Source organism: Andrena cerasifolii, chromosome 2 (assembly GCF_050908995.1).
Source record: "Andrena cerasifolii isolate SP2316 chromosome 2, iyAndCera1_principal, whole genome shotgun sequence".
NCBI classification, from domain to species: Eukaryota; Metazoa; Arthropoda; class Insecta; order Hymenoptera; family Andrenidae; genus Andrena; species Andrena cerasifolii.
Window position 1 is genome coordinate 11,923,697 of NC_135119.1, and position 14,309 is coordinate 11,938,005.

General features: G+C 43.7%; 1 protein-coding gene across 1 annotated transcript; it reads left to right on the plus strand.

Moving 5' to 3' along the window:
- Positions 1–441: 441 nt before the first annotated feature.
- On the plus strand, positions 442–13,650 carry Ncc69 (sodium chloride cotransporter 69). Its single transcript, XM_076807504.1, has 18 exons — positions 442–928; positions 2,561–3,034; positions 8,490–8,649; positions 9,164–9,259; positions 9,377–9,568; positions 9,628–9,804; positions 10,063–10,202; positions 10,368–10,673; positions 10,752–10,977; positions 11,069–11,190; positions 11,264–11,399; positions 11,461–11,672; positions 11,755–11,996; positions 12,078–12,226; positions 12,308–12,635; positions 12,710–12,864; positions 12,943–13,051; positions 13,109–13,650. Exons 2-18 carry the CDS (start codon positions 2,768–2,770, stop codon positions 13,242–13,244), a joined length of 3,153 nt encoding a protein of 1,050 aa, XP_076663619.1. The 5' UTR covers positions 442–928; positions 2,561–2,767; the 3' UTR covers positions 13,245–13,650.
- The last annotated feature ends 659 nt before the right edge of the window (positions 13,651–14,309 follow it).

Below are 14,309 nucleotides of genomic sequence, written 5' to 3' on the forward strand. Positions count from 1 at the left end.
CTATAATTCCAGAGGTGGATTCAGGAGTCTTTCTCGTAGGAGGCGAAATATGTAAAAATACATGAGTAAATTTTTTAACCTTCTTTTACAAGATTTAAAATTTGCTTGTAATTTACATGTGAATATCTCTATCTGATGCTATAGCCTAAATAATTAAATTCACATGAATTATTCATACAGAATCATACACAATGTCAATCTTTTTCTATTTTATTACTTTTTTTTTGGAGGGGGGGCTATCGCCCCTCTCTGGATCCGCCCCTTTCTCCTAAGCACGTGCTTACTGTGCCTACTGGTTAATTCAGCACTGGTGTCGCCAGGTGCTCTGAGCTCCAAGAGAATCGAACGCGACTTAAAGCCATCGCTCCTGTGTGGCTGCAGGAGCGCGCGTGCACGCACCGAGGCGAGTGCAGCTGTGTGCGTGCACGCACGCTCCAGCATTGAAGTTAAAGGGGGATTCGTGCGACGTGCTGCCGTCAGTAGGAGTCGGGGTCTTGTATCGGTCGGACGCATCGTAAAAGTGGCGAGCCCCTGAGATCGCACGAGCCACCGTATGACAGACGTTGCACGTGCTTGCGAGCCGCGTACCTAACGTGCACCGGTTCAAAATTCTTTCGCAGTGCACGAGAAGCCAGTGAAAGAGAGAGAGAGAGAGAGAGAAAGAAGGGGGTGATAGGAGCCTCGTAGCTCGAGCGTGGAAAACGAGACGAGACGAGAACGCAGCCGGCATCCCTCCATGCTGTCCGAGATGCAGTTGTTCGCGTTTTCGGAAAGCATCGAAGTTTGAAACAGCCGGCCGGATCCCGCAGACAGATGTGAACAGCTCGAAGGCGTGAATATTCATGGCGCGAGGTTATGGGGGAACTGGACACCTGACAGATAACCCGGCTCCATTCGAGAGGACCATTTTGCGCGGCTGAGAGGAAAGGTGAAGGACGCGATACTTGCTTCTCTGCTTCTTGAATTGAAATCGATGGCGGCTCCTTTATTGAATAAGACGCGCGTGGAAGGACCGCGTGCACCGGTCCCGACCCTCGGCCGGGGATAATGCGACCAAAATTGTTAGTCTGTATTGTATTCGCAGCGAAGGCCGGCGCCCAGGATGAGCCGGCTGCGCCGCTGACAGCGCCGTTACTTTTCGAAATGCGTGCTTTTTCCCACCATTCGGGCAGTTGATCCTACGACGTTGGATCTTCGTGTCTTTCTGTACAGAGGCGTAGTACATTTAAAACGACCCCGTTTGGCAATTTGCTTCCGGCCGTTTCAGTTCTACGGTTGTCATAGCTTTCTTCCTCCCTGCCCGTGCGAGATGAATTTATTATTATCGGGGTTTTATTGACTTGCTTCACTTCTGGCTGGAAGCGCTCCAGCTAGAAAACATTGTTCGTTATATTTCTTAATATGCAGAGTATAGAGAAATTTCTTTCCTTCTTATGGGTGGTTCAGCAACGGTATGCGTCGGTAATAGATGCGTTCGTTCAGTCCCAAAGTACCGGGAAAATAAATACGTCGCCATTTCTAACAAATTAGTAATACTTGCTTTGCAATCGTACAATAGTGCACGGCTACAGTGAGTTCCTGATGATTTAGCAAAGAATCCTCATCGGAACTGCATTCGATTGATTTGTTTACAGCGCGATTCTGAACTGTTCTTTGCGTACGGTTTAAGCTTAATTTGCCCGAGTCTTAATTAAAATCAATACACAGCATAGTTGAACTTTTTTAAAACCTTAATTACCGCTTAATAGAAATTTGCTGCTGCGAACGCGTTTTGCCAGATTCTGCACTGATTTCGGTGTGTCAGTTGTTACGCAAAGGTTTATTCGAAAGGTTATCTCGCGGCGCTGCTTTCCGGACGTTTTTACGTATTTACCCAACTGTAAATGCGCATTTATCGACGTAAGAATAACAAGGAAGCTGCACTTCTAGCCGGAACAATAACAGTTACCGTTCGTACAAGCTTTCAAATTACCTGCCAAATTACTCTGCGCAATCGTCAACGTTTAATCGAAAACGTCTCGAGGCTGTCCTTTAAATTTTAAATAATAACTGAAATCTTAATCTCTGCGTTCGTCTTTCACGTCGCGAATACTCGCGCAAGTCGAAATAAAGTTTCTCTCGTTCACCGAGGGAACTTCGCTTTTTCACGGCGTGGCAAGAGGCGATTAATTCGATAACTAGATCACTCATGCATTAACCCGTCGGGAGCCAGTAATTATGTGTAGTGTTGTAAACAAGGGTAATTTCATAATTGGCAAGCCTACGCGGCAGTTGTTAATTAATTGTAACTCGAGAACCAAGGGCATCGGGCGACGATCTTCTCCAACAGAGACCGATCGTAGGGGATGCAACCAGTACAAGCTTCCTTATATGCAGCTCCGTCGAGTCAATTTGAAATCGATTATTAGTCGAGCCACGCGCGTCGCGAGGAATAAGCGAAGAGCTAAAATAATACTTGAAGGTACTTGAAGAGAGAGCCTTTTATAGTCGCCCATGTCCCGCGGAATAGTCCGGCATCGCGTAAACCCAGCATCCTTGACGGTGCGACGATTGTTAACAGGGATCTCCAGATCGAGGCTGAATCAATAAATCGTCGAATTCACGGAGAAGATCGATCGATTCCTTGATCGTCCGCAGTGCGGCGGCAGTTCCCACAAAAGAAGCGCAACAAGTCAGCGTTGGTAGCTGCTACCCAGTTGCGCGGAGCTGCGAACACCAAGAAAGAGCAGAGGGGTCGCGAATAAAATAGAAGGGCGTGCGAGGAGAGATGGCTCACGAAAACGGGATAAGCGGGGATGTTGATTCCGAGACGGTGGAGTTGAATCCCCTGAGAAGGACGAGGTTCCACGTGAATCGCGTGGATAGTCTTGAGGGCCGCGCCACTCTGCTTGGCGAGCAAGAGACGAAAAAGTCCCTCAGGCACCTGACCAGGGAGGCGCTGCCTAGACTGGACAATTACAGGAACATTATGAGCATCCAAGCTGCTCATAGGCCATCCTTGGACGAGCTTCACAATCCCACTCTGCTTAACAAGGTAAGGATGATGATACTTGACCATTAATAGCACCACTATTTCTTTGTTTTATAATGCGCCGGTAGTTGTACTCATTACGGTCACGATGCTACGCGGTGCTATATGCTTGGCATTCTTTTCCAGCTGCGCTGCCCTTCCGATGCGCGATTTCTCCACGCGTGTCCCTTTTAGGCGAGTTCTAGGAGTCCAGCGAGTGTTTAAGCGACACTCAAATATTGGTCTGGGTTTCAAAATTGCTTTTAAGAAAGGGTAGTGGAAGCATGTCGAGCAGTGCCGTCTTAATCCTGAGGCGAAGGAGGCAGTCGCCTCAGGGCCCCGTAACTCGGGGGCTCCTGAAAAATTGAAACATTTAAAATAAATAGGATTATAAAAGCTAGGAAAAAATTGGGAATGGGCCCTCCAACTGTGGCGGAAAGAAAATAACGAATGCACCAAAATTTAGGTTTTAAGATGTGGCTCTTTTTTCGTGGAATGGACCCCAGGTTTAATCTTATTTATTTAATTGTTTTAATACTTATTCACTTCGCGTGTTAGCGCGGTATTTTTGATTCTATTTAATTTGGAATAATTTAGAGGAACTCGTATGGAGCTCGCCTCAGTGCCCCCGAAAACGATAAGACGGCACTGATGTCGAGTATGGTATGTATATAGTTAAGGGTTGAATGAGTGACGTGAATTACTATAAGGTGGAGTTCCTTGGTGGTAAAGGAATAGCTTATCTCAGAGCAACATCCGCGACAACGAGTCGTGTACATTGACATTCACCCATTTCTTAGATCCTCGCCCCTTATCTACGACCCTTCCTCGCCAATTACTGCAATCTAAAATTAAACACGTGTAGCAAACGCAGCTATACGCGCGGTGTGTAATAGTAGGTATAAACATTCTTTCTGGGAAGGCTACACACACAGCACGGTCGACTTTTTTTCAATTATATATCGGTAGTTAATGCTTCAGGAAAGTGCTTCAACGATCACGCAACGAGTATTGGGAGAAGATAGTTCGAGTCGCTTAATTGCCGCGCTTAGGCGAAAGCAAATTGTATTTTCTTTTCCTCGATTTCTTGGGAACACGTTAGAGCTTGGTAGTGACGGTTACTGTGCATTCATATTGGGTTTTTGCAATTCGTGAATACCTAAGTATACTTCTAAAAATATGCTAGGAAGCCTTTGAGTCGTGCTCAACTCAAATATTTAAGCATAAAGGCTCATCATTTTTAAAAATCCTATAATTAGCGAGAGAAATGCTAATATTCATACCCTATTTCATTTATTGCAAGCGCTTCATTCTGGGTGACAATAAAATGTTATTTTTAATCGTCACTTCTTTCATTTTTCTTCGATAATTCCTTCCGCGATGTAAATTAATAGCTTCTTGTCTGCTACTACAAACGTGCAATTATATAAACAATATTTTATCTCGCGAGATTTCTTGACATGTTTTTGTGATGATGTTTAAATTTAAGTAAATCAACAGGCCTTAGATTTTCAGATAAATTTGAAATTTGACCACCCCCATTTTAGAGAAATCAATTAAATTTGAGTAAATCTGGGAGCCTGTTTATCCTCCAGAAAGCAGGCTTTTAGATTTTCAGGTAAATTTGAAATTTTACCACCCCCATTTTATAGAAACAAATTAAATTTAAGTAAATCTAGGAACCTGTTTACCCTCCAGAAAGCAGGCTTTTAGATTTTCAGATAAATTTGAAATTTGACCACCCCCATTTTAGAGAAATCAATTAAATTTGAGTAAATCTGGGAGCCTGTTTACCCTCTAGAAAACAGGCTTTTAGATTTTCAAATAAATTTGAAATTTAACCACCCCCATTTTAGAAAAATCAATTAAATTTAAGTAAATCTAGGAACCTGTTTACCCTCCAGAAAACGGGCTTTTAGATTTTCAGATAAATTTGACATTTGTTGCACATCAGCTTTGTCTATCCTGCGAATATTTTACGGTTGCCTGCAGACGGTTCAGTGTTCGAGACATTCTTGGATCAAATACTTTCGCCCCCCTTCGAGAGAAGATTCTCTACGCGTGTTCCTTCGAGATATGAGTCGCCCTTACGAATAATGCCCAAGTTAGAATTGAAATAAATTAATCTAAACGAACCCGCTTCGATACTCTCTACAGACAGCGAATGAACGATCCGAGAATTAAGTATTGCGTTTAACGAATTAGTAATAGAATCAATAACTAGAGGGGTATTTAATTATACAGAGGGGATGCTAAACTATAACACATGAATGTACTGAAATTGTTCACCCACGAGTCGCCTGGAATTGTTTCCTAATTTATATTTCTGAGGTCCAACATATTTAACCAAAGTTAAATAAAAGTTAACTAAAGAAACCTCTATCTCAACCCTTCTTATTTCCATCCAATGGCAACTGTCAATTATTACGAAACGTTTTCATGAATCACAGTTTTTTGAAAGTCCCACGGCGATTTTAAATAAATATAAGCCTAGATAAAACGATTGATAGACCGAAATACATGTCCGGCAGAACGTAGGACAGTAATGACTTAAATCTATCAACAAAATTGACCCCGACCCGAACCTAACGATAATTCAACCAAAATAAACTTTGGATACGATTCTTTCGACTCGCTCGGTTGCCCCGCGATCACCTCGACGCGAGTCATTGGATCTATCTGTAAAAGATTTTCCTTATCACCGTTCAATTTCACGGATATACAGGGTGACTTGGAGGTAACTATTACTAACTCAAGGTAACTCAGAGGAATTGGTTTGTGCTCGAGAAGAAAGTTGCAAAGGGAAGCTTTCAATTTGTTAGATTACAGTGCAGCGCTTCGTTGCATTCGAACATTTTCTGAGAGGCAAGCCTGTCACTGTTTCGTGAGAACTCGAAAGAAGTTTTTTATGCTATAGGAGCCGAGGATTGATAGAGATAACGTGCCATAACGATGCTTTTGCACAAGTTGCAAATACGTTGGAATCGCAAAGTCGAATTGATTGAAAACCGCAATCATTAAGATCAACTATTTATCCTACTACTGAAAATAATTATTATAGCACCGACTATGATGCTCCATCAGGATCCGTTGCACGAATGTTGGAAAATGCACGCGGAGGCATACAACCTTCACGGTTTGCACTTTGCAGCAGGTTAATGCCGAGACCCCCCACGTTCGGGCAATTAAAGCATCGCTTAAAATGATCATAAATGCCACAAGACTGTCTCACCCATTGGTATATTTATTCGAGAAACTGTGCGAGTAGAGCTGCATTCTGGGCTAGCTGCGAATTGTGAATTACACTGGCAATTTCGATTCGTCGGAACTGCACTCTTGATCCTTCACGCGCCCAGCCACTTAACGCGAAACTTCTGCCAGCCCTGCGCCGAGATTTTAATTTCCCAGAAGCTGAAATGGTATTTCGACTCGGTGGCTGACAGATATTCACCAAGCACTGGCTGCAGCTAGGCATAGACGATAATGAAGATTGATCAATCAAACAACTAATGTGGACGACGGAAGTGCGAGTGCTAGAAAATTTAAATATCAGCCGCAAATCCGAATTGTACGGCACGCATTGGTTAACGAGAGTGTCAATAGGACCAGCAAAATGCGTGCTCCGAATACATTACGAGCCGGGGGATAAGCGTTTGTTATTATTTGACTATTATACCACGTATTCTGCGAACGTGTCTGTACCCACGAGTGCATGTAACAGTGCACGTGGAGCACTTCCTTCTTTGTCGTTCTTTTCTTCGATGCAACTCGCTCGTAATTCACTTACGCGTCCCATGCACTTACGTGCGTTCGTGGATCGCATCCGATGGACGATCTACAGCAGCGAGCGAGAATCTCGAGGGAGCCTATTCTTTCCCGTTGCACTTGTTGCAAAAGACGGAGAGGACGAAAAAGGCAGGGGCCTTTTAAGTGGCCATTTCTCTCGAGCTCCTAATACACTCGTCGTGACTGAAACAAGATATCGAGGAGATCTAAGAAATTTCCCTCGTTAGTTCCAGGAGCGTACGAGATGCAACAACGTTAATTATTTATCGGACGTAACAGAGCTACGAAACACGACACGCGAGCGATGGGCGAGTTTCCTCGCGGATGGTGAAATTGATAGGAAGCGAAATTGCTTTCGCCTTCCATGATTCGTATGAATGAAAAATCGAAAGTTCAGAGGTTTAGGATGATCGATGTTTATTGATTTAGTTGGAGCACTCGAGAAACGGTCCCGGGATGATTCTTTTTTCGCGGGAGGCAGGCTGCCGCGAGATTGGCACCGCGCACATGCGTAAGAATAATTTTACAATTATACCGGCGTCCAAGGCACGATATTCGAGGATATAACGGGAAATAATGGGATGAAATAATCGTCTCTGTAAGAGCTATAAGCTAGTTGAGAAGGTACCCTTGAACTAGCTGATGGTCGTGTTCCCATTCTTCGAACAAGAAAAACGAACGCTCCTTCCGGAAGGTAATCGGAACTGTCATTCCAAAGAAAGTCGTTTATAAGGAACATCGGCCTTGACATTATCGAGATTTCATCAATGATTCCTTTACGCCTAATCTCGATGACATCGCCGTGACACCTGGAGCAGGCGAGCGATCCAATTATTGTTTACCCAGTCGTTCATTTCCAGGGCTTCTAGAAATATTTCCTTCATCAAGATCCACGCGCATTTCGAGGAGCTCGAAGCTAATTCCCCGAGGCTCGCTTAAGCGTGCAGCTTCGCTCTGAAAATATTACAGCCAGTATTCTCGAAAGTTTGCTTCGCCTGTTTAACCATCCACGGATCCAAATTCTGACCGATTTTTCCGGGCATCCGTTTCCTATCCCGTTGGCTCTCACTTCGACTGCATTCTGCTGGAGATTTGGGGCTCCGCGGGTCGAAGGCCGGCGCTCTTTTCTCGTTACGAGGAGGAAAGTACTTTCCCACGAGATTTAATTACGGAGTGAATGTGTCGCGCGATCCGGTCGCGATCGTCGCCACGATTTTCGCGGTGAATTCCGAAAAAGTCTATATCAACATTGGGCGACGTGTAATGTACGACATGTGAGGCATTGTTACGTAAATCGTTAGTCTTCATTGGTCGACTGGCGACCCTTCCTCTAGACGAATCACCTTCAATGCCGATAACCACCTCTAAATCTCAATTTACGCGTAACGCTCACGTACAGAGATCTACGGATCTCTCGACGCGTTCTGCTGTTTAATTCTATAAATACTTGTTTATTCGCGCTAACTTGGGCTAGCACGATTTATCCACAGCGGTGCAATAGAAACTCCATTAGCCGCGGCGAGTATGTAGGACAATGGATTTAGTCTGAACTCGAATGGTCTAGATAGGCGTCGACGGAGTCACCGAATTGTATTCCTTTCGAATTAATCAACGAAAGTCACCGAGGCGGCAAGGTTCTCTAAAAGTACACGACGGCCGACGATGTAAATTATGATTCCTCTTGCTGTCCTAGGGCCCAGGTTCGCACACGTTGCCCATAGCGCACGTAAAGCCGCCGACGTCCGGGATTAAGTTTGGATGGATCCAAGGTGTCCTGCTGAGATGTCTCCTCAACATTTGGGGCGTGATGCTCTTCCTGCGGCTCTCCTGGGTCGTCGCTCAAGCGGGTATAGGTAATTATATCAGTAGCCGGTCAGTCTCGGCTAACAAGGGAACATCGCGAATATGGAAATTCAAAAAATTCTGAAACTTCGTGAATATGAAAGGAAATGCCTCCCGATTACAACGGTATTTTTGTTTGCTGCCCAAATTCGTTCTAGGGGGGTGTAATTGACTCCTGAAAATCCGGTTGTTTCCCATTTTGTGCTGTAACTCGTGAACTGTAAAATCATTTTTTTTTTACCGAATGATAGATTTAATTGAAAGAAGTAACTTTTGTCTTGAAGCTTCTTTTCTATCTCTTACAGTTCGCGAGTTATAACAGAAAATCGGGAAATAGTCGAATTTTCCGGGGTTAATTTCATCCCCTTCGAGTGAATTTGGGGGGCAAATAAAAATTTCGTTGTAATCAGGAGGAAGTTCCTTTCGCGAAGTTTCAGGACTTTTTGAATTTCCGGGTTCGGGATGTTCCCTTGTAAGTTCCCTTCCTCCGTTCATTCTGCAACTCTGTTCCCTCCGTGCTTTTAGGAGAAGCTATTTTATTAATATTCACAACGACAGCCGTGACCACTATAACGTCGCTATCGATGTCGGCGATTAGCACGAACGGGCTCATCAAAGGAGGTAAATAATGCTTCCTCAAATTCAAGCAACAATCACGCACCGCGACGGCGAGCTTTTGTCCATCGATCGATTCACAGGTCTGTCTCTGTGATTAGATTAATTGAACGTTCCCCGCAGGTGGCACGTATTACATGATTTCGAGATCACTGGGCCCAGAGTTCGGCGGGGCCATAGGACTGATATTCTCTTTGGCGAACGCGGTCGCCTGTGCCATGTACGTCGTCGGATTCTGCGAGAGCATGGTGGATTGTCTGAAAGCGAACGGTGTCTGCATCGTCGACTGCGACAACACGGACATCAGAATCATAGGTATGAACGAGCTGGTGTATTCTTCGTTGCGAGATACTTTCATCGTCGTCTTCCAACAGGCTGCGTCACTATCGTTCTGCTTCTGCTGATCGTGATGATCGGATTGGAATGGGAGGCAAAGGCCCAGATCGGTCTACTCGTGATTCTGCTGGTAGCGATCGTCGACTTCATGATCGGCACTTTTATCGGTCCCAAAGACGACGAAGAGAAGGCCAAAGGATTTATAGGATACAATGGTAATGTTTGACGAGCGTACGATTTACTTAGCAAAGACGTCAGTCTCGAATGCAAGTAGATGCTGTTATATTCTCCGCAGATTTCGTGTAGAGTAGTTAACGATTTTAATGTTCCAAGATTCTTGAAGCATTCAAGGCCCAAATTCTTGCATTTGTCATGCCTGAGGCTTCTAGAAGTAAGCTGCATATGTCGTTTTCAATGAATAGGAAATGACGGAACGCTCTTTTAATAGAATCTCTTCTCTCTTCTGCTCGCAGGCGATCTGCTGAAGGAGAACTTTTATCCGGACTATAGATACAGCGAAGGGGTGCAACATAATTTTTTTTCAGTCTTGGCTATCTTTTTCCCAGCGGCAACAGGTATCCTGGCAGGTGCGAATATATCCGGTGACTTGAAGGTGATTTAGTCCTTCCGTCTATAGGGAATACTCCCGCAATATCGTAATTGTTAAGATTAAATCCAAACGATCGCATAAAAAGTGTGACTAGATATTTGTGAAATAGCAGAATAAGCCTCTAGATCACTTTGCTCGCTAAATTTTCCTTTGTACTTTCTTCGATAGGATCCACAAACAGCTATTCCCAAGGGAACATTGCTAGCGATTCTGCTGACAACAATCTCGTACATTTTCATGGCATTTATGGTAGGAGGGACGGTTATAAGAGACGCGTCCGGCGATGTTAATGATCTATGGAACGTCTTCAATAACTCGTACTCCGCCCTGTCTACTTTCAACAACGCGAGTAACGAGTCAACGGAAAGCACAACTATTGCTGCAGAACATTCCAGCCAAATAATTTGGAGCCTGTATGGCACGAAATTTAACTGCACAGGCAACTGTCCTTACGGCAGCCACAATAGTTTCCAGGTATTGTGATACTTTGTAAGAAATGGGATAAGTACATGGCTGAGTCATATAATTGTCTAATAAAATTGAATTCATCAGGTGATCGAATTGGTCTCCGCGTTTGGACCAGTTATATATGCCGGGTGTTTTGCAGCCACACTATCCAGTGCCTTAGCATCATTGGTTTCCGCGCCAAAAGTATTCCAAGCACTCTGTCTTGACGAGCTCTACCCTGGAATAGCGTGGTTCAGTGGTGAAAAAGACAAAGAACCAATTCGTGGATATTTCCTTACGTTTGTTATCGCTGTTGGTTTCATTTTAATCGGTAAACATCACAGTGCTCCAGAATTGATTTAAACAATAATACATTAAATATATCGCAGTAAAAAATGTTGTTAACGTGGTTTCCGTTTTAGGAGAATTGAATGCCATAGCTCCATTGATCTCAAACTTCTTTCTGGCGGCCTACACCCTCATTAACTTTAGTACCTTCCATGCTTCACTGGCTAAGCCGATCGGTTGGCGACCAACGTTTAAGGTAACGCTCTTGGATGAAATAACCGCTCATTCTGAGACGACGCTGTAATCACTTGTACTTTCCTTCGTTCCAGTATTATAATATGTGGCTAAGCCTTGCCGGTGCTATTCTGTGCGTTTCTGTGATGTTCCTGATCTCATGGTGGACAGCCCTGATCACTTTATGCGTAGTTTTAGCACTTTACCTAGTGGTCTCGTATAGGAAGCCAGGTAATAATATGTAAACCAGACACCTCGGTGTAAGATGTATAATAGTCGCGTTATTTTGCAGATGTGAACTGGGGTTCGACCACGCAAGCCCAAACGTACAATAGTGCCTTAACTGCTGTCCAACAATTAGATAGAGTCGAAGAGCACGTTAAAAATTACAGACCTCAGCTGTTGGTACTCACTGGTGCACCAAACGCAAGATCGGCGCTCGTCGACTTCGCGCACCACATCACGAAAAATAATAGTTTATTTATTTGCGGTCATATTATGGAGGTACTCAAATACAATTCAACTACTTGGTAGCGCCGCGTTTGTTCTACGATGTTTGACGTTATTCCTCGTTTTGGTGCTTCAGACGCCGATATCGTACAAAACGCGCCACTCCATGATCACCAAATGTACTTCCTGGTTTAGAACCCATAAAATCAAAGCATTCTATTCTTTGGTGGATGGCGCGAAATTTCAAGACGGTGCTACGTCTCTCCTGCAAGCTGCCGGCTTGGGGAAGATGAGACCCAACATTCTGCTAATGGGCTACAAGCAAGACTGGGCGATATGCCCGCGGGAAAATCTGAACATGTACTTTAACGTGATGCAGTGCGTATTTACACATAGCTCGAAGTGAAATACTTCAATTCTGTATGAATTAACCATGCGCGGTACTTGTTATTTGTGCAGCAAAGCCTTGGACATGCACATAGCGGTAGCACTTCTACGAATAAGCGAAGGTTTGGATTACAGTGCGGTCATGGGAGATGTTGATGACCAGAAAAAGAATGTGCCAGCTTCCATACCAGGGAATCAAAGTTTCTCTCAGCTTAGCCAAGGTTTGCAAAGAGCTGGAGACATTCTTTTACATATCTGGTGTAATAAGCGATGATCGATAATGAAATACTTTGCTTGCGTAGCTAGCAGCACGTCAGATATCTCAATTCCGGGCAGTCCAGCCCCGAGGCGCTCAAAAATGATCAACGAGTACCCTAATCCAACAGCGGAGGACCAGCGCGAAACTCGACAGAATATCATACCCATAGCGAAAGATATACTTAACGTCGTAACGAAATTTCAGCGGAAACAGAAGAAGGGCACGATCGATGTATGGTGGCTATACGATGATGGTGGTTTAACCCTTCTATTGCCATACATTATTAGTACAAGGCACAATTGGTCCAATAGTAAATTAAGGGTTTTCGCACTGGCGAATAAGAATTCTGAATTAGAATACGAACAGAGAAAGTGAGTTACGAATATGTATCTGGAGTTTCAGAGGTGGGTAAGATAAATGGTTAATACTGTGATTGCGTTTCTAGCATGGCGAGTCTTTTGTCAAAATTCCGGATAGATTACTCCGCTTTGAAAGTTATACCAGACATTTCGAAACCAGCACAGGATAGTACGAAAAGCTTCTTTGATTCGCTGATAGCAACTTTTCAACAAACGGACGACCCAAAAGCAACAGACGACGGTATTTCTATTTAAATCGTACTACGGAACAAGTTACCCCTACTGTGTCTTTACCTATACTTTTTTTTCGAAATTTCAGATATCATTAAAGACTCCGAACTAATTGCTATGAAAGAGAAAACGAATAGGCATTTACGTTTACGAGAATTGTTACTGGAACATTCGATGGAAGCCAATTTAGTTGTTATGTAAGTGAAAAGGGTGTTTTTAATTGGACATGCTTATCGCAGATTGCATTTTTCCAGGACATTGCCAATGCCTCGAAAAGGTGCTGTATCAGCACCCCTCTATATGGCCTGGCTAGAGACTCTAACACGCGATATGCCACCATTTCTACTTGTTCGAGGGAATCACACATCTGTTCTAACTTTTTACTCTTAATGGCGCGAAAAGAGGAAGGAGAAACAAGAAGACTTGTGTGTAATGAAATCGATAATCATCGAAATTAGTTGAAGTGTCCTATCAATAATGACTTAAACATTATAGATGTGTAAATAAGTGATTTAATAAACATAGAAGCTGTCTGGTGATGAGCAACAATAATGTGCCTTTGCATCTAAAAAGGCACACGTTTGTATGAGTTAATGTTCAAGAGTGTGTGTTTACCAAGAACCAATTTCCGACTACTTCCGAATACAATGAATGCAGCAAGACTGTTATATTTTTTAATGACATGTCAGCCAGATTAATTGTTCCTAAATTTCGATATGATGTTTTCCATCCACCAATTGTAAAAAGAAATTATTATATCCTTACGAATACTTAAAATAAATGACGATGCCAAATATGCAATTTGTATGATCACCAACAATATGTTCTACATGTTTGCTTGCAACTACGCGATGCGATTATCCTTGCAGTTAAAGTTTTACAAAGGCACTAGTGCGATGCTTGATATTCACGTTAGGATTATGTTACGTATGAAGAATTTTTCCTATATGCCGCTCGCAAACCATTCCTCGAGCTCGCGTCTGGGAAGAGAAAACGCCCCAAAATCCTTTCGGTTATCGTATACAAGTAACGGGGAGCATGAGCCCGGCCAGCTAGATGGCGGCTAGGAGTGCGAGAGTGGCACGGTGATTATATAAACACTTTGGTTTCCATCCTTGGTGATTCAGAGCTATACAGTCACGCGCAGAGTCACGTTAGTATAGAGTTGGTTACATTCAGTGAGATCGGACTCAAGTTCCCTTTCGAATCATAAGTTAACCCTACAGAATCCGCGAGCTCGGTTAACATTAGCCACTCTCTTAGGTAATATTGGTAACTTCGCACGTTTCACTCATACAAGAAAACTTCTCCAACCCAGTGGCTCTCTGATTTCACATCAGGTTCGTCCACGACGTTTCACCTTCCTGCGGCTCCCTGATTATTAAAGTCAAGTTCGTCCGCACCTGACTCCATTCCTAGAAGCTTCCTGATTTTACAACCAAATTCGTCCGCGGT